Here is a 23,693-nt window from a genome sequence, read left to right on the forward strand (position 1 = left end):
AATAGATTCAGATAGGACTCCCTCATCTATCTCTCAAGCTCCCAAGTCATATTTTTACCGGTTGGTTCTCCTCAATCTGCATTCACTAAGGTAATCTCTTTACCACACAACTGTTTCACTTCCTGATCCTCTATCTACATGGATGATGCCTCAACAGTCAGGTTATCTCTCACATGCACATTATCCACTGGGTTCACATGAGGCAGATCTAGAATGTATCCCCTCAACTGAGACACATGAAACACATCACGAAGATTAGCAAGCGACGACAATAAAGCAATCTGATAGGCCACTTTTCCTATCCTCTGCAAAATCTGGTAGGGACCAATGAAACGCGGAGTGAGCTTTTGAGACTTCAATGCCTGACCAACACTAGTTACCAGAGTAACTCTCAAAAACACGTGACCCCCTCTTGAAACTTCACTTATCATGATAGCTCTTCTGGCGACTCTGCGAAACTCTCATCTTCTCTTGGATCGCTTTGATCTTCTCTATGGTTTGTTGAACGGTCTCTGGTCCAATCATAACATCCTCTCCCGACTCATCTAACATAAATGTGTTACATCTTCTACCATACAACGCCTCAAACATTGTTATTCCGATAAAAAAAACTATTCCAAAAACTTCCTTGTAATTTTAATATATTAAATAACAATTATAATAATATCCCACACATTCACACATCGATAGACCAAAACAATTCTTTAATTTTTATTTCGAAGTGTTTGGATTGTTAGTTAAAAATTAGTTTATTTATAAGTTTGAAAGCATATTGAAATGAATGGCCTCACTCTCCACCACAGAGTAAATAGAAAAGAAAATGAAATTGAATGAGAATCCTTAGTTCCCTGTCTTAATCACATTTTTCCCATTTTCATTTTCAATTTCAATTCCCTTTTCATTCCACTTTCTCGATCTTTCCGTTCGCATTGCTTTCGTCACAACCAGATTCTGCAGATCGCGATTCCAAGATGATGTCCACTGGTGACCTTCTCAATATCGAACCCGTCGAACTCAAGTTCATCTGTACGTTTTTTCGTTTCAATTTTTCAATTTCCGTAGATCTCTTTGCATTTTTCTAGGGTTTGTTCGTTGTTTGATTTTGGTTTTGATTTTGCATGATCATTCCCTGTTTCAGTTGAGCTCAAGAAGCAGATCTCGTGCTCTCTCATATTATCAAATAAGACAGATAGCTATGTAGCTTTCAAGGTAAATTTCCTTTCACATTTGTTTTTTCAGAATGCTTTATGTTTTTTATTTTTCTCTTGTGATTTCGAAGCACCATTCCATTGTCATATTGATTTTGCCAAACCTACATTCATGATCTGTTTAATTAATTTGAGCCTAATTGAGTTTGGATTTGTAATTTGATACATTTATGTTTTGCTTAATTGAGTTTGTAATTTGATGCATTCATGTTTATAGGTAAAAACAACTAATCCGAAGAAATATTGTGTTCGGCCAAACACTGGACTTGTGTTGCCTGGATCTACATGTGATGTTATAGGTACTGTATGTTACTACCTTTCTAGTTTAAGTTATCGTGGGTTAATGGCATTGTGATGTTTGGTTGTTTATAGTTACCATGCAAGCGCAAAAGGAAGCTCCACCTGATATGCAATGCAAGGATAAGTTTCTTCTTCAAAGTGTAAGAGTGAATGATGGAGCCAATGCAAAGGAGATTACTCCTGAAATGGTATGATACATCATCATAGTTTCCTCTGGTAAATTTTTTGTATTTTTTTTTGGTTGGTTATAGACTTGTGCCAATTGGGATTTTCTAGTTCAACAAGGAAGCAGGGCATGTGGTTGAGGAGTGCAAATTGAGAGTGGTGTATGTCGCTCCACCTCAACCTCCGTCTCCAGTCCAAGAAGGTTCTGAGGAAGGATCATCACCTAGAGTTTCTTTTAACGAGAACGGTGGTGCTGACTCCACAACGGTGGGTTCTTAACTTATTCCTTCTTTAAGACAGGCCTTTATCTTTTCTCTATGAAAATTCTATTGGTATTAACTGGGACACATTTCTTTTTTTGTTATTTCAGATGATGAGAGCATTTACAGAACGTCACGAATCTTCAGAAAAATCTGCAGAGGTAAACAAAGTGTCATTTTTTCTTCTTCTTTCTTTTGAAGTAAATTTGTTGTTTGTCAACATGCATTTTTATTTGTGGTTAGCTTCTGTTTTATTTAGTTTACTGATATTAGTGTTGCTTGTAAGCATCTGTTTTATTTAATATTTAATTAACAAGAGTATTCACTAGTGGTAATGACTTCAACGATATTTCTTTGGTATGCTATTATTAAATGATTGTTTAGATTTCTTTAAGTCATAGCATATAGTCCTAAAGAATGACATGATATTGAATACATATAAATATAATAATTGAAGTAATCAAGTAATGCAGATTGCTTAAACAAATTGCTTCATGAAATAATTTTTTTAGGCCTAAAAATGGCGTATTTGGGGTTTTTTTAAATTAATCATATCAGCAGTGCTAAAAACTGATGCTTTAACGCTTGACAGAAAACAATCTGTGGGTTAGTGTGAAAACCCACGGTTCATGATTGTTCCCTGTGTTTTGTCGTTCATTCTTTCATAACAGTGGGTATTATCCAAATCTCATATAGCTGGGGGTGTCCCTTTAATATCAATTCCAAGGGATAAGTTCATATTTTCAAGTAGCAAGTACAAAGACTTTATGTTGTATGACCTATATAGAGTCTTCTGCTTTTGAGTCACAGAATGTATATTTCTTAAAGCCGTAGTATCTTGAGTTTTTTTCTATGTAGTACAAACACTTCTGAAAAATATTGTGTCCGTGTTGGACACCGACACATACAACGACATTTGTAATTACCTTTAATTCATTCAATTTTCAAATTATTACCGGTGTTGCCTTGTCGGTGTCGTATTGGGGGTGTCCGTGCTTCATAGGTTTTTTATCCATGTGTGTCACAACTTTATTGTAGGCAAAAGCTCTCATGTCAAGGCTGACTGAAGAAAAGAATAATGCGATTCAACAAAATATCAAGCTTCGTCAGGAACTGGTGAGGATTTACAAAATATATATGGTAGATAACTTTTATTTCCTAATCTGGTGGGTCAATGTTTTGCCTTTTTCCTGATTGGAGAAAGGAGATTCTAATTAAATATAAAATCTGAACTCCCTTGACCAGGAGAATGGAGATTTTAAATATGAAATATGGCCTCGAGTCTACTCTCTGACTTATCCTGGTAGATGCATTGTTTTTCTTTAAAAGGACTTGGTTCTTTATATTTTTTTAAACTTCCATATAATTTTACTCATGAGATTTTTTAGAATAAAGGAAAGAAAGAAAAGAAGAGAGATGAAAGAATTCTGTTTGTATTCCTTGAATATTGATAGTACAATAGGTAGCTATATATAAGGCACGTGTAACAAACTAATTGACAGCTAAGCTAGTTTGTTGCTATACAAAATATAACCTATATCAAGTATATTTTATATATATCTCTAACATTCCCCCTTAGAAGCTGAGGGTGAATCAAGTAAACTTCTTTTGTTGAACACTCTAAACTTATCACGAAGAGGAAGGAATTTGGCAGCAGAGAGGGGTTTTGTTAAGGCATCTGCCCACTGATCCTGAGCAGGCACATGAGCTACAGTCGGGCTTCTGTTAAGAACCTTTTCTCTCACAAAGAAAATGTCCAGCTCCATGTGCTTTGTTCTGTTATGAAGAACAGGATTATGAGCCAATGTCACTATACTGAGATTATCACACATAATTTTTGGGGTCTGAAACTGGCAGTGTAGTTCAAGTTCAGTGAGGAGCGATTGAATCCACAACATTTCTGCAGCCAGTTGAGCCATGCTCCTGTATTCTGCTTCTGCACTGGGTCTTGCCACTAGTTGTTGCTTCTTTGACCACCAAGATATAATGTTAGGACCTAGAAACACACAAGCCCCTGAGGTGGACCTCCTGTCATTAGGGTTTGCTGCCCAGTCAGCATCACAGAAGCCTAGAAGGGACAGGGGTTGATGCCTAGGAGCAGGTTGAAGGAGTAATCCATAGTGAAGTGTGCCACTTAAATACCTGAGGATTCTTTTCACTGCTTTCGAATGCTCCTCCAAAGGATTGGACAAAAACTGACACCCTTTGTTGACAGAAAAAGATAACTCAGGCCTAGTCAAGGTAGTATATTGAAAGGCACCAACAATAGATCGAAACTGAGTTGGATCTGAAACTGTGTCAGAACCAATTTTTGACAGTTTGCTGCTAGAGACCATGGGAGTAGGCATTCCATTAGCTGTAGACATATTCACTTTTGCAAGCAAGTCACTCACATATTTTGTTTGAGAGAGAAGTAAAGAGCCATTGGATAAGTGAGTAACCTCAATCCCTAGGAAATAGTCCAGCTGACCTAGATCTTTGAGTGCAAACTTTGTGTTGAGACTCTTGATAAGATTAGCAATGAACAATTGAGAACTCCCAGTGATGATGATATCGTCCACATATACCAGGACCATAATAGTTAAGCTGCTGGTATGGAGAAAGAACAAGCTAGGGTCACACTTGCTAGCTTGAAAACCATGCTGCAGTAAGGAACTTTTGAGCCTATCAAACCAGGCCCTGGGCCATGGCCTGTTTTAGCCCATATAAAGCTTTGTTAAGCCTGCAAACAAGGGACATGTCAGTAGCTTCAAACCCAGGGGGTTGAATCATGTAAACCTCTTCCTCAAGAAGCCCATTGAGGAAGGCATTGTTCACATCGATTTGCTGAATTAACCACCTATTTGTGACTGCAAGTGTTAGAACAGTTCTGACAGTAACATGCTTAACAACAGGAGAAAATGTCTCAGTGAAATCACTACAAGCCTATTGATGAAATCCTTTGGCAACAAGTCTTGCCTTGTACCTGTTTATAGAGCCATCAAGATTCTCCTTTACCCGAAAAACCCATTTGCAGCCAATGGGCTTTTTAGTAGCAGATGGAGACACCAAAGTCCATATCTGGTTCTTCAAAAGAACCTGATATTCCTCTTGCATTGCCTGAAACCAGTCAGGAGTAGCCAAGGCTAGCTTAACAGATGTAGGTTCCATATGAGTTAGGAGAAGGTGGGATGAAGCCTAGGTTGAATAATCCCACTCTTGGCTCTAGTTTGCTTTGGATGAACATTAAGAGGATTGAGAATAGGAGGAATTGAACCAGAACTGGAAGTTGGAACAAAATTGGAATTAGGACTGTTATTTGTGACAGAATCTGGTAGGGAAGATGGGGAAATAGTGTTGGCTTCAACTAAGTCAGAAAAGGCAGAATTAGGTGAAGGAGAGTTGGACTGAGAGATAGACAAAGAACTTGGTATATTTGGGTTGGGAGTAGCTGCAGCTAAAGAATGGGCAGGGGTGGAAGGAGACTGCCTGTCAGTGGGAGAAGCAGCAGAACTAACATGTTGTAGAGGAGGAACATGATGAATAGGAAGAGGTGATGAAGAAGCAGCAGATGAAAACCAAGACATGGCAGAGGGAGAACTAGAGGGATAAGAAGTAGAGGTAGAGGTGGGAAAAAGGTCCAGATAAGGAAACCTGGACTCATGAAAAAGCACATCCTTAGAAATATATATGTGTCCATGCAAGGCACTTGTAACCTTTGTGAATAGTTGAGTAACCTAAGAAAACACACTCTTGGGATCTAAAAGCAAGCTTATGAGAATTATAGGGACGAAGGAAAGGGAAGCATGCACAACCTAACACACGGAGACAAGAATAATCAGGAGGTTTGTGCAGTAAAATATAGTAAGGGGACTGGTTTTGGAGGGAGGAACTGGGCAACCTATTGATAAGATAGGCTGCAGTGACAAAAGCATGATCCCAATACTTGAGAGGCAGCTTGGAATGAGCAAGTAAGGCCAAACCTGTTTCAACTATGTGCCGATGTTTTCGTTCAACTATACCGTTTTGATGATGGGTATAGGGACAAGTAAACCGATGGAGAATTCCTAATGCAGTAAGGTACTTGGTGAAACGTTTGAATTCACCACCTCCATCACTTTGAACCCCTTTAATTTTGCAATTAAATTGGAGTTCAACCATGGATTTGAAGTGAATGAATTGAGTTAGAGTGTCGGATTTTAACCTAAGAGGGAAAACCCAGACAAATCTGGAAAAGACATAAACACAGGTGAGAAAATAAGTGTAACCACCTGAAGAATGAACTGGTGTAGGGCCCCACAAGTCACACACAACAAGTTCAAAGGGATGATGGTAGACAGTGATAGATAGAGAAGTTGGGAGTCTGTGAGACTTGCCCTAGCAACAAGTGAACATAAGTTAGTAGGAGGTCTATGAGGGATGGGAATGTTGCATAGTTTGAGAACTTCTGTAAGGGCATGGTGATGAGGGTGTCCAAGTCTTGTGTGTCATAAAGCATATTTGCTATTAGATATGGAATTTGGACACGACATATTTTGATATGAATTAGGCATATTAATGGTAGAAACATGTGCAGTAGGATGAGATTGACAACTAGAATCATGAACATTTTTATTAATATGTGAAACAAAATTACAAAGGGAGATACAATTGCAAGTAGCAGCTGAGTTACAAATTGAACTAAGATTATTACAAACACTATGACTATGAAACTTGGACATGGATGAGGCAGGATTTGCAAATCTGTAAAGACCATCAGCTCCAACAGTGCCACGAAGAAGGACTTCAGAATAATCCTGCGATTTTACAAGACACATTTGAGGATGAAACTCAAAGAATACACGATTATCTTGTGCGAATTTACTGACACTTGAAAGGTTTTTAGTGATGTGAGGGACAAGAAGAAGATTGTGTAGAGTTAGAGATGAATTAGGATGATTGGATAAAGGAAAATTCATGGAACCTACAGAGTTAATGGACAAACCTTGGCCGTTTCCAATAAACACTTGTTCAGCTCCAGACAGTGAAGAAGAATCAGACAAGTTTGAAGCCTCAGGCGTGACATGGTGAGACGCACCTGAATGAGGATACCACCACTGGTTGTTGAAACCTGGATTTGAACCTATGAGAAACGCCTGTGGTTGAAGATGCTTGGATGGCGTTGGCCTTGGAGCAGCTGAGTATCCAAATGAGGGGGGATAGGAGGGGCGCGGAGCCACCATGTAGGGATTGAAGGGAGCTCGTGGTAAGGGAAAAGAAGGTGCACCTGAGTAAAAGTATCTGTGATAGCATACAGAAGCATCATGTCCAGACTGATGGCAAATCTGACATGAAACCTTCCCAAAGCGGCCACCACCACGACCAAAACGGCTACCACCACGACCAGATCGACCACCGCGTGAACCATAGCCATGATTTTCAGTGTTTGCAGTCACATAACTTGTTCCAACAGGAAAATTAGGGTCCGAATCAGCACCTGAGATCTCAGTCGAGAGCGGTGCAGATGACGACGGAGCTTGTGTGAGATTCACGGACACAGGTTCAGTGAGTACAACTTTGCGATTCTTCTCAAGTCGCGATTCATGTGCAAGAAGACTCGATTCGAGTTTATCCACCGAACACAAATCCTCTTTAATGTTCATCGCAGCAACAATTGGATCATATTCCTCAGGGAGAGCATCGAGAATAACTTCAATTAGGTTACGAAGAGGAGCCGGATCTCCAATCGAAACCAAAGATTCATTGATTTCGCGAACACGAACAATAAACTCAGCAATCGTGCGCGATCCTTTCGTCAAACTTCGTAACTCAGATCGGAGCTGTCTCGCCTTGGTGGTGAGCAAGGTGTTGAAGTAACGGTGAACTTCAGACCACACTTGCCATGAATACGTGCAATCGACGAGTTTCGGAAGAAGAGAATCGGAGATCGTAGAGAGAAGCTAGGTGCAGATGAGCGCATCTTGTTGCTCCCAGTCGAGAAACGCTGGATTCTCACCACCGACAACTGGATCCGCACCGGGAAGAAGGCGCAGAGGAACAAGAGGCACCGTAACAAAGCGCTGCAGTTTATGGCCGTGAATTACGCCATCTATCTGTTGTTTCCATTGTTTGAAATTCTTATCATCCAGTTTAACTGAGATGAGATGTGAGAGTTTAACGTGAGATGAGGGAAACACGCCCACAGAATTGAACGGAGACGCCATGGAAGCGCTAGATCGAGAAAAGAGCTCTAGATACCATGTTAGAATAAAGGAAAGAGAGAAAAGAAGAGAGATTAAAGAACTCTGTTTGTATTCCTTGAATATTGATAGTACAAAAGGTAACTATATATAAGGCACGTGTAGCTAGATCGAGAAAAGAGCTCTAGATACCATGTTAGAATAAAGGAAAGAAAGAAAAGAAGAGAGATTAAAGAATTCTATTTGTATTCCTTGAATATTGATAGTACAAAAGGTAACTATATATAAGGCACGTGTAACAAACTAATTGACAGCTAAGCTAGTTTGTAACTGTACAGAATAGAACCTATATTAAGTATATTTTATATACATCTCTAATAAGATTGATTCTGGTTCATGTTATATTTTCACCCATCTCTCTTGTATTTTTCTTGCGAAAATACAATTATGTGATTATGACAGCATTTGCTTAGGGTACTGTTATTTATCACCTATACGTATATGTCTTGTCGTCTTATACCCTTTCTGACAATACAATATTTGGAAGCCTAATGTGAACTAAAAAGTAAAAACACATATGATGACTCTGTTAGATGTGGAATTGTATAAGTATTTATTGGTTTTTGTCACTGGCTGTATAAGAGACTTTTTCTTGAATACAATTACTAATATACTATTATGAAATATTTTTGGAATGATGAATCCATCTTTCCTCTTCTTGATATGCGGTATTGTTTACAAGTGTCAATTGTGTGGCAATGAGAGACTGCAGCCATGTAATATCATCTCCATCATTTAATCTCGAAATAACTTATGCAAGTGTAGGAGATGGTGGTCATTTTTGTGTTCAACCTGTGGATTTTTGCGTTCAACCTGTGCATTTTTGCTTTTGTTGTGATCTCTTAGAACACATTTTCCTGTCTATCGCTTTGTCATCTTATGTTGAATTTGAAAGTTGAAACTACCCAAACGTCTTACTCTATTAGTCGAGTAAAGTTGTGACATTTATTTGAAGCATTTGAGGCCAAATTTTTGTGTGATATATTTGTATGAATGCAACTCCACACACCTTGTAATGCTGCCTGCTTTGAACTGGGAGGAATCCTGACTTCAATGATCTTATTACTTGCAGGACCTGCTGAAACGTCAAAGCAACAAAAGTCGCGGGAGTGCCTCGGTGATCTTTGTCATATTTTTTGGTCTACTTGGCATAATTACAGGGTATCTCCTGAAGAAGACCTAAGCTCTTTTAGGCATTCGATCTTTCTTCGTGATTCAGTTTCCAGATTGTTCCTGACTATTCAGTTCAAGAAATGATGACGAAAAGCAAAATAGGTTAATTTAGCTGGCATTTTCTTTGGGAGGGCCGCGTAGAAACATTAGTTGGAAGTGCGGGTTGGTTGCTTGAAGAGTATATTATTATGAATTGACCCATGCTTTTGGTAACAAGCATTCTTTTTGTAACTTATGGGGGGAATTTATTGTTTTGTGTGGTTCATTTCATCGATCCATTATATAGAAATGTTAATGAAGACCACTGGTAACATGCAAAGTAAGAACATCAGTTTCTTTTTCTTCATTCGTTCATGCGAAGAATATTACTTCGTAGTTGTTAGACTACCAAATATATGAGCTCATTCTTTGATCTGTGTCATCATAGTATAAATATATTATACGCAGTTGTTATAATTTCAATAAAATGACGTTGTTTAGAAATCCAAAGAAATAACATTAGAAAGTGTCTATAAAACTTTATACTTAGCAAAGAGAGATTAGATTATAATGCAACCACTCTGTAAAACAAACTGAATAAAGAAACATCTTATTCCTTCTAAATATAAAAAAGTGGTGGAGCAGAAAGAGAGATTAGATAAGTAATTAAGAATCATCATTATCTTTGTTCTTGGTCGTGGGCTTCCTATAAGCATGCTCTATGCTCTTAGCCATGGAAAGAGCCATGGAAGCGAGCGTCTTAACGTTGGGTACGTTGTAGTTCTGAGCTATGTACACTCCGAAAGCCGTGCCTGTAATGAATGAGAAGCTGCTTCTAATAATCGAAACCATCATCAATAAGCTGTTTTTAGATCTGGAAAATGCCAAACAGATCGCTACAGCTTTTCTGACCTATTATTATTCACCTATTCTTGTATTACGCTAATTGACTTTCACATTTATATAGTGCATTTTTGGTCTTTGATTTAACCTCTTCAACCAGAATATTTGCTTTTAAATTTTAAATAAAACAAAACCCCTTCCCCAAGTATTGTTATTTTCTTGGAGAGGAACAAGTCCTTTTCGCAATTTTCCTGTATAAGTCCTTTTCACAATTTTCCTGTATAAGTCCTTTTCGCAATTTTACTATATAATTACACCCCTTTCTTAGTAACTTTATGGGTTGGCTTAAAATTTGAACAACTAAGAATTTAGATCGAGAACTTATTAAATATTTTAATTTTAATACAATTTTAATGCATAAAGTTTTATATTATACTAAGACGAATGCTAGCTATACTTTAAAAAAATTATGTTGCTAACCTTATCACAAATCTTATATTTAATTTTATAACTAATTATTATGAAGTCAAATGTTTTTTTAGCGATTTACAACGATTATGATCATTTGACTGTCTAAAAAATTTCTACATAATTTTTTTATAAACATTTTTTTCAAACTATGAGTTTATATGAATATAGTTTTTTGTTAAATTTTTTTAGAGTTTATTAATTGTACATAATATATAAATAATTCAATTACATATTTGGTTCATTAACTTATTTTCAAATTCAAATTGATACTTTAATTAAAAAAAAGTGTCACTTTGATTGTATAACTTTATTTTTTTTAGATTAATAATCATAATTATATTATTTAAAGATGAATAAGTGATCGGATTCAGATATTCGCTTTTATAATCGGATCTCCATATACTACCAACTTAGTTGTATTAAATTTAATCTATTAATTCACTTTAGTCATTTTAATACATGTAAACAATTTAAAATTATCTTGTTGGGTTGTGACCTTTGGGGATATGAGGATATATTACTGCAGGGTCTTGACTTCAATTGAGAGACATTATTTGTTGGAATAGTTTTGCCGCATGATAAAAGTAATCAAAAGAGGCTATGTTAATTAAAGTTTAGTCGATGGTTGCTTTGATATCATGTTTACTATTATTGATAAGTCATACAACTTCGATTGATAAAGAGTCTTTATATCGTTTTTGTGGTATTTGGATTGAACTTTACTCTCAATAAAGTTATGTTTATGGTTCGGCAGTAGTCGAAGATGTGCATGCCGTAGTCAAAGTCTGTTCTTGCATGCAAATGTATATGTTAGCTTGTTGTTTAAGTTAACATGTCGAATTGAGTTAGTCTGTTGGGCCAATTATTTAGTATGTTAGTTGAAAGCCAGAGTTTAGTTTTCTTATAAATATCATACTAGTCACCACTTCTCCTTAAATCCCCGATAATCCTAATCAGAGGGAAAAAATGGTGTGGTTGAGTTTCAATTGTAAACATTGTTCCCTAATGTGTAATTGAATCAAGAATCCAGTTTTATGCCACTTTGAATTGTCTTTCTCCTCTCTTATCTATTTTTCTTTACTTTGTGGTTTTCTTGTTAATCAAGAAACCAATCATACTCTATTTTATGGGCATCGTTTTCACAACAAATTGGTGTGGTGAGCGTGAAGGAGAAAATATCGTCAACAAAGTATGAGATTGAGAAATTCATCGGTGTGAATAATTTTGGTTTGTGGCACTTAAAAATGCAAGCCCTACTAGTTCAACGGGGTTTGCTAGAAACGTTGAAAGGATCCAAGAAGATGGATGTTTCCCCAACGGAGAAAGAGAAAACGACGATGATCGAGAAAGTCCACAATGCCATCATATTGGGCCTTGGTAATAAGGTTCTCCGGTAGGTCTCGAAGGAGAAGACGACAGTGGGTGTGTGGAACAAACTTGAGGGATTGCATATGACCAAATCCTTGGTCAATTGTCTCTACCTGAAGCAATATTTGTATTCATTCAAGATGAGTGAAGACAAATTCTTGGATGAGCAACTAGATATGTTTAATAAGTTGATTCTTGATCTTGAGAATATCGAGATCAAGATTGATGATGAAGATCAAGCGCTGTTGTTGTTGTATGCTTTACCAAGATCTCATACCCACTTCAAAGAAACTCTCTTGTATAGAAGAGATTCGTTGACCTTTGAAGAAGTTCAACCAGCCTTGTACTCGAAGGACTTGAATGAAAGAAAATAGCAAAAACCATCATCTGTTAGTAAAAGATTGTCCGTAAAAGGAAAGTTCTTGAAGAAAGATGGTAGGTTTGAGAAAAAGAATGGTAAAGTTTTACATAATTCTTATGGTGGTAATGCTCATGATATTAGGTGTTATCATTGTAAGAATGAGGATCACACAAGAAAGGTGTGCCCTGAATGCTTGAATAATCATGGTGGAAAGGATAATGGTGATGCAACCATTGTGCAAGATGATTATGAATCATTTGATGTCCTGGTGGTTTCAAGCAGTGACTATAGCAAGAAGTGAATTATGGATTCATGTTGTACTTGGCACATGACTCCAAAAAAAGACGTGCTTGAGGAGTTATGTGATCAAGATGGTGAATAAGTGCTATTGGGAAACAATAAAGCGAAGAAGATTGCAGGAATTAGATATGTCATATTCAAGCTCCATGATTAGTCAATAAGGTTATTGACTGATGTCAGGTATGTACCTAAAATTAAGAGGAACTTGACTTCTCTTGGTGAATTTGACAAGAAAGGATATGTTTTCAAAGGATAAAAAAGTATCCTAAGGGTAATGACGGGTTTGAAGGAAGTCTTAAAAGGCATCAAGAGGCAAGACCTGTATAACCTTGAAGCTGGGGTTGTAAGTAGTTTAGCAGATGTGGCATCCATAAAACTTGTGTCGAAGACTAAGCTATGACACAAGATACTTGACCATGTCAGTGAAAGAGGCCTGGTCAAATCGTCGAAACAAAATCTTCTATGTGGTGACAAGGTCAAAAAACTGTAGTTTTATGAACCTTGACTATTTGGTAAATCCTGTAGGATGAAGTTTAACAAAGGTAAACAAATAACACATGAATTCCTTGATTATATACATGCTGCTCTTTGGGGGCCTACAAGAAATCCTTCACACTCAAGTGCAAGATATTTTCTATTCATAGTTGATGATTACTCACAAAAGTTATGAGTATTCATTCAGAAAGCTAAGGATGATGTCATACCCCAATTTTACCCCAAGTATTCAATCATAAAAAACATTTGCATCATTTCAGTAAAAGTCAAAATTCAGTTAACTTTCAAATCGTCTTAAATTCAAAAATATAGTTACTTGCATTTCATGCATTTTCATCACCTCATGCATTGTTTTAAAGCAATTCAAGGTCATCATAATAGATTTTCGGTTATATAGACAAACTGATTGAACTAATTCTAAAATGCACGTAAAATTAGCGGGTGAAAAATCTCAAAATCGAGCTTGAAGACATCATTTTTATTAATCTACGGTTCGTGTAGTTTAACGTGGCGTGCTCATTTTATTTTTTCGACTCCTTTTTCGGTCGCATTTTGACCAACCCTAGCCTTTTCAATCTGACATTTTTTACTTTAAAATCTGTTTGTTTTCCGAAAGTATATTTCACACTGATCATTTTAATACATTCATTTTAATTTTTCTGACATTTTTGCGTCCAATTTTTATTCATTTTTTATCCTTGTATTCTTTTTCTTTTAACCAAAATAATCAATATAATTAAATAGAATTAGTGAATGCTTAGTTTGATTTCATTAAAAGTATTGGATTTTATTTTTAATTTAGTTACTAGACTCATTTTTAACAATCAAAACAAAAAGAATAATAACAAAAACAAGAGAAATCACACTCAGATTTTTCTCTTATTTGTTTTTTTTAGTAAGACCCATTACTCTCATCACTAAATATTCTATCCTCTCTCCACTTGGAATTCGATATATGGCCCACCCTTGGAGGCCACCAACGGAACTCTCACATTTTTTCAGGCGGAAGATTCTCTCTTTTTGATCCTATCCACACCCACTTATTCACAACATACCATACTCTTAATAAAAACATTTGAGAAGGAAAATAAAAGGGGGAAGTTTTTCATCATAACACATATACCTTCTCTTCCCCTCAATGGCTTCATCACACAAAACCTTCTTCTCTATATCATGCATTATCTCTCTCACAACCACAACAAAAACCTCACAAACTTCATCGCTACTCCATAACTCCTCCAACCATAGCCACAAGCTTCAAACACAACCTATACTATATATAATACACAAACCCACCTTTGGCTCATATCATCTTCAAACACAACTTTAACTGTTTATAAACCATAACATAACATCACCACCTTCATTTAACATCCACTCCCATCTTCTTTCTCAAAACAACACATTTTAACACAACTCACATTACACAACAAGAAAAACAATCTCTCACCTTCCAAACTCACATACACATGAAACCCTCTCATACTTCATCCATATTGATGGAATTTGAAAATAATAGAAAGAAGTAAAAACTACCAATCGTAATATAAACAAAAGTTGAGGAAAAGCTTTCTTCTTCTTGTGTACATATTCTGACGAAACCCTCTAACGCTCGCCTTCAACAACAACAAATAAACAATGATGAGACCACTCGCAACCCATCGGAAACGACACACCCCACCCTCGACGAACCACCGACGAAAACCAATGCACCACCCTTAATCTCTCTATCGAAACCAAACACAAACGGGCACAAAGTGAATGTTGAAGGGTAATTCAATATTTTAGTATTTTTCCTATGTGACATTACTATTTGTGTATATATAGTACTGTAGATGTCACAATTGTATCCACTGAGTAATAGCTATAAGAGCAGTGTGTGTGTGTGTCCAACCATTTAATGTAACCGTTTTAGCAGAGTAGTGGAAGTTTGTTATCATCTCTCTGCTTCCATCTTCATCCATTTCACCTTGTGCATCAACAATTGGTATCTAGAGCTCCAGTTCAAATCCATGGGGAAACACGAGTGAACGGTGAGGCGTTGTGTGATTGATTTCGTTTCTTGAGTTCATGTTGAAATTTTGATTAGAATTGTAACAGAATCACACTTCTTGATTCTGTGGGATTGGAAACACTAGTGTTTGGTGAGATGTGAGTTTTTGCACAAGGTTGAAGATGAACGAAAATGGTAATTTGAGTATTAAGCTTCCAATGTTTGATAGCAAGAACTAGAATCGTTGGATGATTCAGATGCGTGTGTTATTTGGCGCTCAAGATATTCTCGATCTCGTCAACGAAGGTTACGTTCAGTTTGCACTTCCGAAAAATGAAACGGATGCAAAGAGAAATATTCAGCGTCATCTGAGGAAGAAGGATCAAAAGGTGTTGTTCTACATCCATCAGTATGTGGATGTGAACGTGTTTGATAAAATTGTTGATTCAACAACGGTGAAGGCTACATGGGACATACTAGTACTGTGCTACGATGGTGATGCATCAGTGAAGAAGGTGAAGCTTCAGTCTCTATGTAAGCAATATGATAATCCCATCATGAAGAACAGTGAGAAGGTACCTGACTACATCTCTAGAGTGAATTTGATCATAAATGAGATGAAGTCGTGCGGAGAAACTCTCTCTGAAGAAAGCATCATTGAGAAGGTACTTAGATCCCTTACTCCTTGATTTGATTAAATCACTATAGCAATTGAACATTCTAAGGATCTTAGCACCATGAGGATAAAAGAGATGCAAAGCAGTCTAGAGGCACAAAAGTTGCGTGTGACTGAGAGAAAATCTAAAATGGAGGTAGAACAGCAGGCTCTGAAAGCAGCTTCTGGTAAGAAATATCAGATGCAGTCTTGGTCAGAAGCCATGAAGAGATCTGATGGTGTTCAAAAGTCAGAAACCTAAATTTCTGGAAGGAAAAAGAGTGCTCATAAGGGGAAGGACAAGTATGACAAGGAGAAAGTTCAGTGCTACTGTTGTAAGAATATTGGCCATTTCGTTGCTGATTGTTGGTCAAACAAAGAAAAGAAATATGAAAAAGCAAACATAGCCAAACGAGATTCTGATGATGAATCTATGCTATTGATGGCTTCTGAATCTAATGATGCGTATTTGGCAGTCTGGTGGTATATGGACACTGGATGCTCAAATCATCTTACTGGAAATAAGAAATGGTTGGTTGATTTGACTATGGGAATAAGACCAAGATCAAATATGCTGATGATAAATACCTCAGTGCTAAAGGTATGAGAAATGCCAGAGTAGTTCTGAATAATGGTAAATTATCATTGATTCAGAATGTGTGGTATGTTCCTGACATGAAAAGAAATATGATGAGTGGGGGTCAATTAATTGAGAAAGGTTTTTCAGTTACCATGAAGTACAATCTTCTAAAGCTGTATGAATGTAATAAGAAGATGATTATGAAGTCAAAATAGTGGAGGAATAGAACATTCAAAGTGAATGTTAAAACTGCAGACTCTGAATGCCTTAGTGCAACAAGTGTTGTGAAGGAAAGTGAGATGTGGCACAAAAGATTTGGTCATCTAAACTTCAGAAGCTTAGGGCATCTGAATTCAAAGAAGTTGGTACATGGAATTCCTAAAATTAATAAGCCAGAGAAGTCATGCAATGTGTGCATGAGAGGGAAGTAATCAAGACTTCCATTTGCATATGAAATGCCTCAAAGAGCAAAGCATACTCTGGGTGTGGTGCATTCTGATGTGTGTGGACCATTTCCAGTACCTTCACTTGGAGGAAATAAATACTTTGTGTCATTTGTTGATGAGTTCATAAGAATGACATGGGTATCCCTTATAAAGTTCAAACACTAGGTGTTTGCTAAATTTAAGAAATTCAGAATCAAGGTTGAGAATCAGTGAGGTTAGAAGCTGAAAATTCTCAGAGCTGATGGTGGAGGTGAGTATAACTATACAGAGTTCAAAAATTTATGTGAGGAGAATGGAATTGAGCATGAGGTGACTTCTTCGTACACTCCTCAACATAATGGTCTTTCTGAAAGAAGAAAATGAACCTTGCTTGATATGACAAGGAGCATGCTGAAGGAGAAGAAGCTACCTCACACATTGTGGGGTGAATCTATTGCCACCTCAGCGTAAGTGCTCAACAGGTGTCCAACCAAGAAGCTGAAGGAAATTGTTCCTTTAGAGAAGCGGGCTGGAGATAAGCAAAGTGTGAGCCATCTGAAGGTGTTTGGTTCTATTTGTTACAAACATATTCTAGATGCTAAGAGAAGGAAGTTGGATGACAGAAGAATAATCATGTTGCTTGAAGGGTACCACAGTACATGTGCCTATAAGCTCTGCTGTCCTGTCACTAACAAGGTTGAATTCAGTAGACATGTCATTGTGAGGGAATCAAAAGCGTGAAATTGGAGTAAATCTCAATCCAACTCTGTTGTAATGTTAACCTCTAAAGATACTTCAGAATATGAAGGTTCTGAAGATGAGTCAGAGTCAGAAGATGAATCTGAAGCTGAAGATGAGTCAGAGTCTGAAGGTGGCTCTGAAGATGAAGAAGACTTTGAAGGCAATTCTGACTCTGAAGGTGAATATGATTTTGATCTAGATTCTGATGATGACCAGACTCTGGTGGTCAACACTCTGAAGGTGGTCATGCTTCTGAAGGCGGTACTTCCGGGGTTCCAGCATCTGATACTGTTTTAGAGGCCACAAAGAATCAGAAGCATACCAATAAGGTTTGCAGAGTTTGACATGTTGCAAGATACTGAAGTAGACTCTAAAGGAGAAGTCATTTAGTGTGACATGTTAGTAGGATCTGAAACAGTCAGTGTTGAAGAAACGCTCAAGAAGAAAGTGTGGTTGAAGGCCATGAAAGAAGAACTTGAGGCTATAAAAAGAAACAAGACTTGGAAGTTGACTAAGCTTCTAAAGGACAAGAAAGCCATCAATGTCAGATGGGTTTTCAAGGAGAAATTAAAGCCATATGGATCAATTGGAAAACACAAAGCAAGGTTAGTAGCAAGAGGATTTCTACAGAAACCTGAGTTAGATTACTTTGAAGTGTTTGCTCTTGTAGTGAGACATGAGACAATCAGACTGGTGATTCCGATAGATGCTAACAAGAATTGGCTTCTAATGCATCTGGATGTGAAATCTGCATTTCTAAATGTCCCATTATAATAAGAGGTATACGTGTCACAACCTCCTGGATTTGAGAAAAAGAATCAGGAAGGGATGGTGTACAAGTTGCATAAAGCCTTGTATGTACTGAAACAAGCTCCTAGAGCTTGGAATTTGAAGATTGATTCATTTCTCAAGCATCAAGGATTCAAAAAGTATGAGATGGAGTATAACGTGTATGTTCAACATACTTCTGAAGGTAATATGATTCTGATGTGTCTCTATGTTGATGACATATTGCTAACAGGGAGTTGTGAACATAAGATAACTAAGTTCAAGAAGGTGTTGATGAATGAGTTTGAGATAACTAATCTAGGAAAGATGACATATTTCCTAGGGATGAAGTTTATTTACTCTGAGAAGGGTATCATTTTACATCAGCTGAAGTATGAACTTGAGCTTCTAAAGAGATTCAAGCTATTGAATTGTAAGGCTGATGTCACACTGTCAGAAATAAATCACAAATTGGATTTTGATTTTGAAGGTGATAATGTAGATGCCACAACTTTCAAGCAGTTAGTTGACTTTATGAGGTATTTGTGTAATAACAGATCTAAATTTTGCTATGCAGTTGGAATAGTTAGTAGGTTCATGAGTAAACTGAAGTGCTCCCATTACCAAATTGTTGTCAGGATTCTAAGGTATATAAGGGGAACTCTGAAGTATGAAGTTTTGTTCTCTTCTATAGGAAAGACTAATTCAGAGCTGATGTGCTACTCAGACTCTGATTGGTGTGGAGACAGAGTTGACAGAAGAAGTACTTCTAGATACTTGCTTAAGTTTTTGGGAAGTCCTATTTCTTGGTGTTCCAAGAAGCAACCAGTTGTTACTTTGTTAACCTGTGAAGCATAATATATTACACGTGTTATGGATGTGTGTCAAGCTGTTTGGTTATGAATATATTACAGAATCTGAAGATCAAGGTAAACAAGCCTCTGAAGTTGATGATTGATAACAAGTCAACAATTAATCTTGCCAAGAATCCAGTGATGCATGAGAGAAGCAAACATATTGAGACTAAGTATCATTTTCTGAGAAGTCAGGTTTAGAATGGAGTGTTAGAAGTTATACATTGTAGCACTCAAAGGTAATTGGCATATGTTATGATGAAAGTGATCAAGGCTGATCAATTTCTCCACTTGAGGGATATAATTGGTGATGTTAGTTTTGATTAGTTAAATCCTGAATTAAAGGGTGGTATTTAAGGGTAATTCAATATTTTAGTATTTTGTCTATGTGACATTATTATTTGTGTATATATAGTACTGTAGCTGTCAACAATGGTATCCATTAAGTAATAGCTGTAAGAGCTGTGCGTGTGCAACCATTTACATAATCATTTTAGTAGAGTGGTGGAAATTTGTTACTTTCTCTTATCTCTCTTCTTTCATCTTCATCCATTTCACCTTGTGCACCAAGAGTGAACTCAACCACAACACTATCCATAAACCGCACCACCAGAAGCCAACTGATCCATCCTTCATTCATGCATGAATTCGATCACTAGCATCACACGTCCACGATCTCCTTTTGGTGAGGCCATTTTTCTCTCTCTGTTTGCTTTTCATATTATAGGCTATGGATTTCTTATTGTTCTAGTGACTGTATTTGATGCTCTATTTCTTACTGTAGTTTAATTCATTGTGAAATATGGACTTAAGTGATTCATTTTGCTAAACTCATTAATTCATCCAAACATGATGTTGCCATTTTAGCCTTGTAGGTTATTGCTTTTTGTTTTTGTTATTGTTAATGGTGTTGTGGCAGGATAATAAAATTCATATTGTTATGGTTAGATTTATCAAATATTGTATTTCTATTTTATAAAACCTTTAGCTTTTTTCTTCTTAAAAATGATTTAATCAATATTTAGATAAATGTCATGCTAATTTTTAAATAAAATTAGACACTTGTTTTAATTGCACATACAAGTACACATAATTAATAATAAAAGTAGTTATAAATGCTATTATCATTTTTTTAAAGTATATTGTTAAATTTATTTGCATGTTGATAAGTTGGTTAATTGATTAAATTTTTGTTTAATTAGTTGATTATTAGTTTAATTAATTGTTTTTTTAAGGAGATAAATTTGATTATATATTTAGTCGATTTTAATATATTTAGTCGATTAATATTTATCCATGTTCATTGCATGCATGTAAATAATCGTATTCAATTTCACTAACCCTTCATTTGATTTCACCAACAATTTCAATTTCAAACTCTTTTGCAAAATCAAATTTTCAATAAATTCAACCATTTCACAAATCAACCCATTTTCGTACTAACACGAGTACACCCTCGATCAAACGTCGAGTATCTCCTTCACTTACATAAAAATTCTTTTGTAAATCAACTTGAAATGCTAGTTCCAACGTCAAGATGTTTTACGTGCAAATTTCTTTATCTTAATAAAATCGAAAGACAAAGTGACAATTGGTTCACACCTTTTGAATACCTTGGTCTTTCGCTTTTTCTTAATAAAATCGAAAGATAAAGTGACAATTGGTGCACACCTTTTGAATATGTTAATCTTTCGCCTTAAAATACTTAACTAAACAAGGACAACAAGTGACAATTGGAAGCACATCCTTTTGAGTATCTTGGATAAACGAGTGCTAGGAGCGCATCTATGTTCAAATGTTTACTAAAAGTCCGCAAATATTAATTCTCATAAACTTGGATAACAAGTGACAATTGGAAGTACCTTCTTTTGAATACCTTGGGTAAACGAGCGCTTGATGCACGCCTATGCTCCAACATTTACTTAACTCAATATAAAATCAACTCAACTAATCAAACTTCTTTTTTTGCCCGTGTGCGACTTGAAACCTTTTTCAGAAACGAGTATGCTATATCCATTTTGACGCGAAACAAACAAAGACTTCAGCCTCCAAAAGTGAGCAAAAAGTAAAGGTTTAACCGCTCAAATGCGATCTAAGCAACACTCTCTAAAAGAAATCAACCAACACATGGTTTTCTATAATAAATTATGGAGCTCTGATTTTCTCATTGCACCATGAGAATACGTAGGCACACGATTATGAAATCTTGGCGAGCATAATAATAAAAAACTTAGGTTTAGTGCCTTTCTTTTCTTTTCTATTTTTCTCACACAATAAGTGGAAGATCACAAATAATTCACGCTAACACTCAATCTCATAACTAACTAAATGGGTCCCGTTGAGTACAACGGATGTGAGGGGTGCTAATACTTTCCCCTTGCATAACCAACTCCCGAACCCGATCTGGTTGTAACGACCATTTCCCTTAGATTTAAAGGGTTTTATTTGATAATTTTCCATTCCTTTGGAACAAATAAAGATCGTCGACGACTCTGTTGTTTACTCCGAGCGTGAGATGCGCTCGGGTGTATTTTTCGTGCCGCGACAACTAGCGACTCTGCTGGGGACATAATTATCCTAAGCGAGTCCACCCTAGTTTAGTTAGCTTTTGATTTGTTTGTTAGCTTTGTTGTTTCTTATTCTTTGGTGGCATGTTTCCTTTATTGTTGCTTTATCGCATTTTTATATCTGTGTATATTTATGTGTGGGCTTTAGGATTTGTTACTTTAGTGAAACTCTCTTCCCGAGTTTTAGGAAAAAAGAGAATGAACATAAGTTAGGAGGTGGTTGTATAGTGTTAGCCCTCAAGGAGCACACCTTGAATGGTTAACATGAATACCCCACTTAGAGTAGATCTTCTTTTTTGAGTTCGTCATAAAATGGATAGTCCGTTGCATGATAGAACTCTGATTAAGATCGATGACTCTAAGGACCTTTTAAAACCCATTCCATTTATGGTGGTTGTGTATTATTGATCCCCGAGGAGCACACCATGTATGATCAATATAAAGACCCCACCTAGAGTAGATATTTTCATGAAGTTTGTCATAAAACGATTCGCTCGTTGCATGGTGAAATTCCGATTATGGTCCATTACTCTAGGTAACCTTTTGTCCAAACCCTAGAGTTATCCCTGGCGAGGAGTTGGGAAGAAAAGTTTAGAGCTTTCCAATTATAAGAGGCTTGGCCAAATAGGTTATTCTATGGTTCTGTTACCCATATCGTCTTGAGCCCACACATGAAATTGCATAAAAAAATATGCATAAAATTGCATAGTTGCATAAAAATAACAAAATTTCATGCATCCCCATCCATCAACATGCATGTATAGCATTTTCCAAAAACAAGAAAACTCATGTCACCTCTTATTCATAACGTTAGCTGATTCCTCGATACCCATAGCGAACTCGTGGTAGCTACTGAAGAATAATGGAACGTTTGGAACTGAATCAAGTTGCATTGAGAGAATACATGGTCGCTATGAACCATAAGGTGAGCCAGATGTTGGAAGCTTTGCTACCTTTGTCGAAGAACAATTTCCAGCATATCGTTATAAATAATGTTGATCCTTTATCACGATTTACTATGGTAAATAACCCACTATACGATTCTCCTCTGCAAATGGATGACCCTATCCAACCTTAGCCAGCGTACAACGTTGTATCCAATAAAATCCCTACAGTGCAAGGACACTTCACTTTTCAAGCTGGGAATATCCCACCTCCTCACAATACTAAAAACCTTCAAGAGGTAGATCCAATGATCAATGTCAGAACTCATCAGGATAACGAAGCTGTTCAAATGTGTCGTGTTCTGGGTGAAAAAATAAGAGCCCTAGAAGGAAAAGATGCATATGGTCGGGCTGCTGTTGACATGAGCTTAATGTTAAACATCGTAATCCCACCAAAGTTCAAGATACCAGATTTTGAGATGTATAAAGGGGTTAGCTGTCTAAAAACTCATTTCAGGATGTTTATTCGGAAGATGGTCATGTACGATCATGATGATAAGTTTCTCATCCATTATTTTCAAGATAGTCTTAACGGGGCATCATTAGAATGGTATACACATATGAAAATAAATAATATCTAGACTTGGAAAGACTTGGCTATGGCGTTCCTGAAGCAATATCAATACAACACTTATATGGCTCATAGTCGTACTCAATTGCAAAATCTTTCTTAGAAGAGTAACAAGTCGTTCAAGAAGTACACCCAAAGATGGAGAGAGTTGGCTGCCCGCGTTCAACCACCAATGTTTGATAAAGATCTGATTGATATGTTTCTGAGTACCTTGTAGAGCCCATACCTAGAAATAATGATAGATACTGTTTCATCAGGCTTCTCTGACCTAGTGATAGTTGGAGAGTACATCGAGAGTAGTCTCAAAAGAGGAAGACATCAAGGCGCCTCGGGTAGCCATACTAGTGAGAAGGAATCTTCTAGCGATTCACAAAAGGAAGAGAAGGACGAAACTGATACAATTTGGGAAGCTCCTCAAGCTCCGCCTCAGGTATCATATGGTCAACATCAGCAT

General features: G+C 36.7%; 3 protein-coding genes across 4 annotated transcripts; 2 read left to right on the forward strand and 1 right to left on the reverse strand.

The window, feature by feature from the left end:
• Nucleotides 1-763: 763 nt before the first annotated feature.
• LOC127120627 (vesicle-associated protein 1-1) lies at nt 764-9,736 on the forward strand. 2 transcript variants are annotated; one of them, XM_051051134.1, is made up of 8 exons: nt 766-1,026; nt 1,139-1,209; nt 1,426-1,507; nt 1,581-1,696; nt 1,785-1,940; nt 2,044-2,094; nt 2,972-3,049; nt 9,224-9,736. In XM_051051134.1, the coding sequence occupies exons 1-8, from the start codon at nt 972-974 to the stop codon at nt 9,332-9,334; spliced, it is 720 nt and encodes a 239-aa protein (XP_050907091.1). In that variant the 5' UTR covers nt 766-971; the 3' UTR covers nt 9,335-9,736. The 2 variants fall into 2 exon arrangements, with proteins under 2 accessions (XP_050907092.1, XP_050907091.1); XM_051051135.1 differs by lacking the exon at nt 2,972-3,049 and having other exon boundaries at nt 764-1,026.
• A 146-nt stretch (nt 9,737-9,882) lies between these two features.
• Nucleotides 9,883-10,270, reverse strand: LOC127120628 (uncharacterized). The gene has a single exon (XM_051051136.1). The coding sequence runs from the start codon at nt 10,156-10,158 to the stop codon at nt 9,970-9,972; it is 189 nt and encodes a 62-aa protein (XP_050907093.1). The 5' UTR covers nt 10,159-10,270; the 3' UTR covers nt 9,883-9,969.
• Nucleotides 10,271-17,568: 7,298 nt separating this feature from the next.
• Nucleotides 17,569-19,161, forward strand: LOC127123847 (uncharacterized mitochondrial protein AtMg00810-like). Its single transcript, XM_051054027.1, has 4 exons — nt 17,569-17,695; nt 17,752-17,864; nt 18,430-18,508; nt 18,557-19,161. Exons 1-4 carry the CDS (start codon nt 17,569-17,571, stop codon nt 19,159-19,161), a joined length of 924 nt encoding a protein of 307 aa, XP_050909984.1.
• The last annotated feature ends 4,532 nt before the right edge of the window (nt 19,162-23,693 follow it).

The sequence above is a fragment of the Lathyrus oleraceus genome, chromosome 2 (assembly GCF_024323335.1).
Source record: "Lathyrus oleraceus cultivar Zhongwan6 chromosome 2, CAAS_Psat_ZW6_1.0, whole genome shotgun sequence".
In the NCBI taxonomy this organism is placed as follows: Eukaryota; Viridiplantae; Streptophyta; class Magnoliopsida; order Fabales; family Fabaceae; genus Lathyrus; species Lathyrus oleraceus.

What these genes read in the sequence shown, in the direction of transcription:
- LOC127120627 (XM_051051134.1), top strand. Translation starts at nt 972, where the DNA reads ATGATGTCCACTGGTGACCTTCTCAATATCGAACCCGTCGAACTCAAG. An exon ending in ATAGCTATGTAGCTTTCAAG is followed by an intron (nt 1,210 to 1,425) that starts GTAAATTTCCTT and finishes TCATGTTTATAG; the next exon opens with GTAAAAACAACTAATCCGAA. An exon ending in TCAAGCTTCGTCAGGAACTG is followed by an intron (nt 3,050 to 9,223) that starts GTGAGGATTTAC and finishes TATTACTTGCAG; the next exon opens with GACCTGCTGAAACGTCAAAG.
- LOC127120628 (XM_051051136.1), bottom strand. Translation starts at nt 10,158, where the DNA reads ATGATGGTTTCGATTATTAGAAGCAGCTTCTCATTCATTACAGGCACG.
- LOC127123847 (XM_051054027.1), top strand. Translation starts at nt 17,569, where the DNA reads ATGTTAACCTCTAAAGATACTTCAGAATATGAAGGTTCTGAAGATGAG. An exon ending in AGATGAAGAAGACTTTGAAG is followed by an intron (nt 17,696 to 17,751) that starts GCAATTCTGACT and finishes GATGATGACCAG; the next exon opens with ACTCTGGTGGTCAACACTCT. An exon ending in ATCAGAAGCATACCAATAAG is followed by an intron (nt 17,865 to 18,429) that starts GTTTGCAGAGTT and finishes TGGAATTTGAAG; the next exon opens with ATTGATTCATTTCTCAAGCA.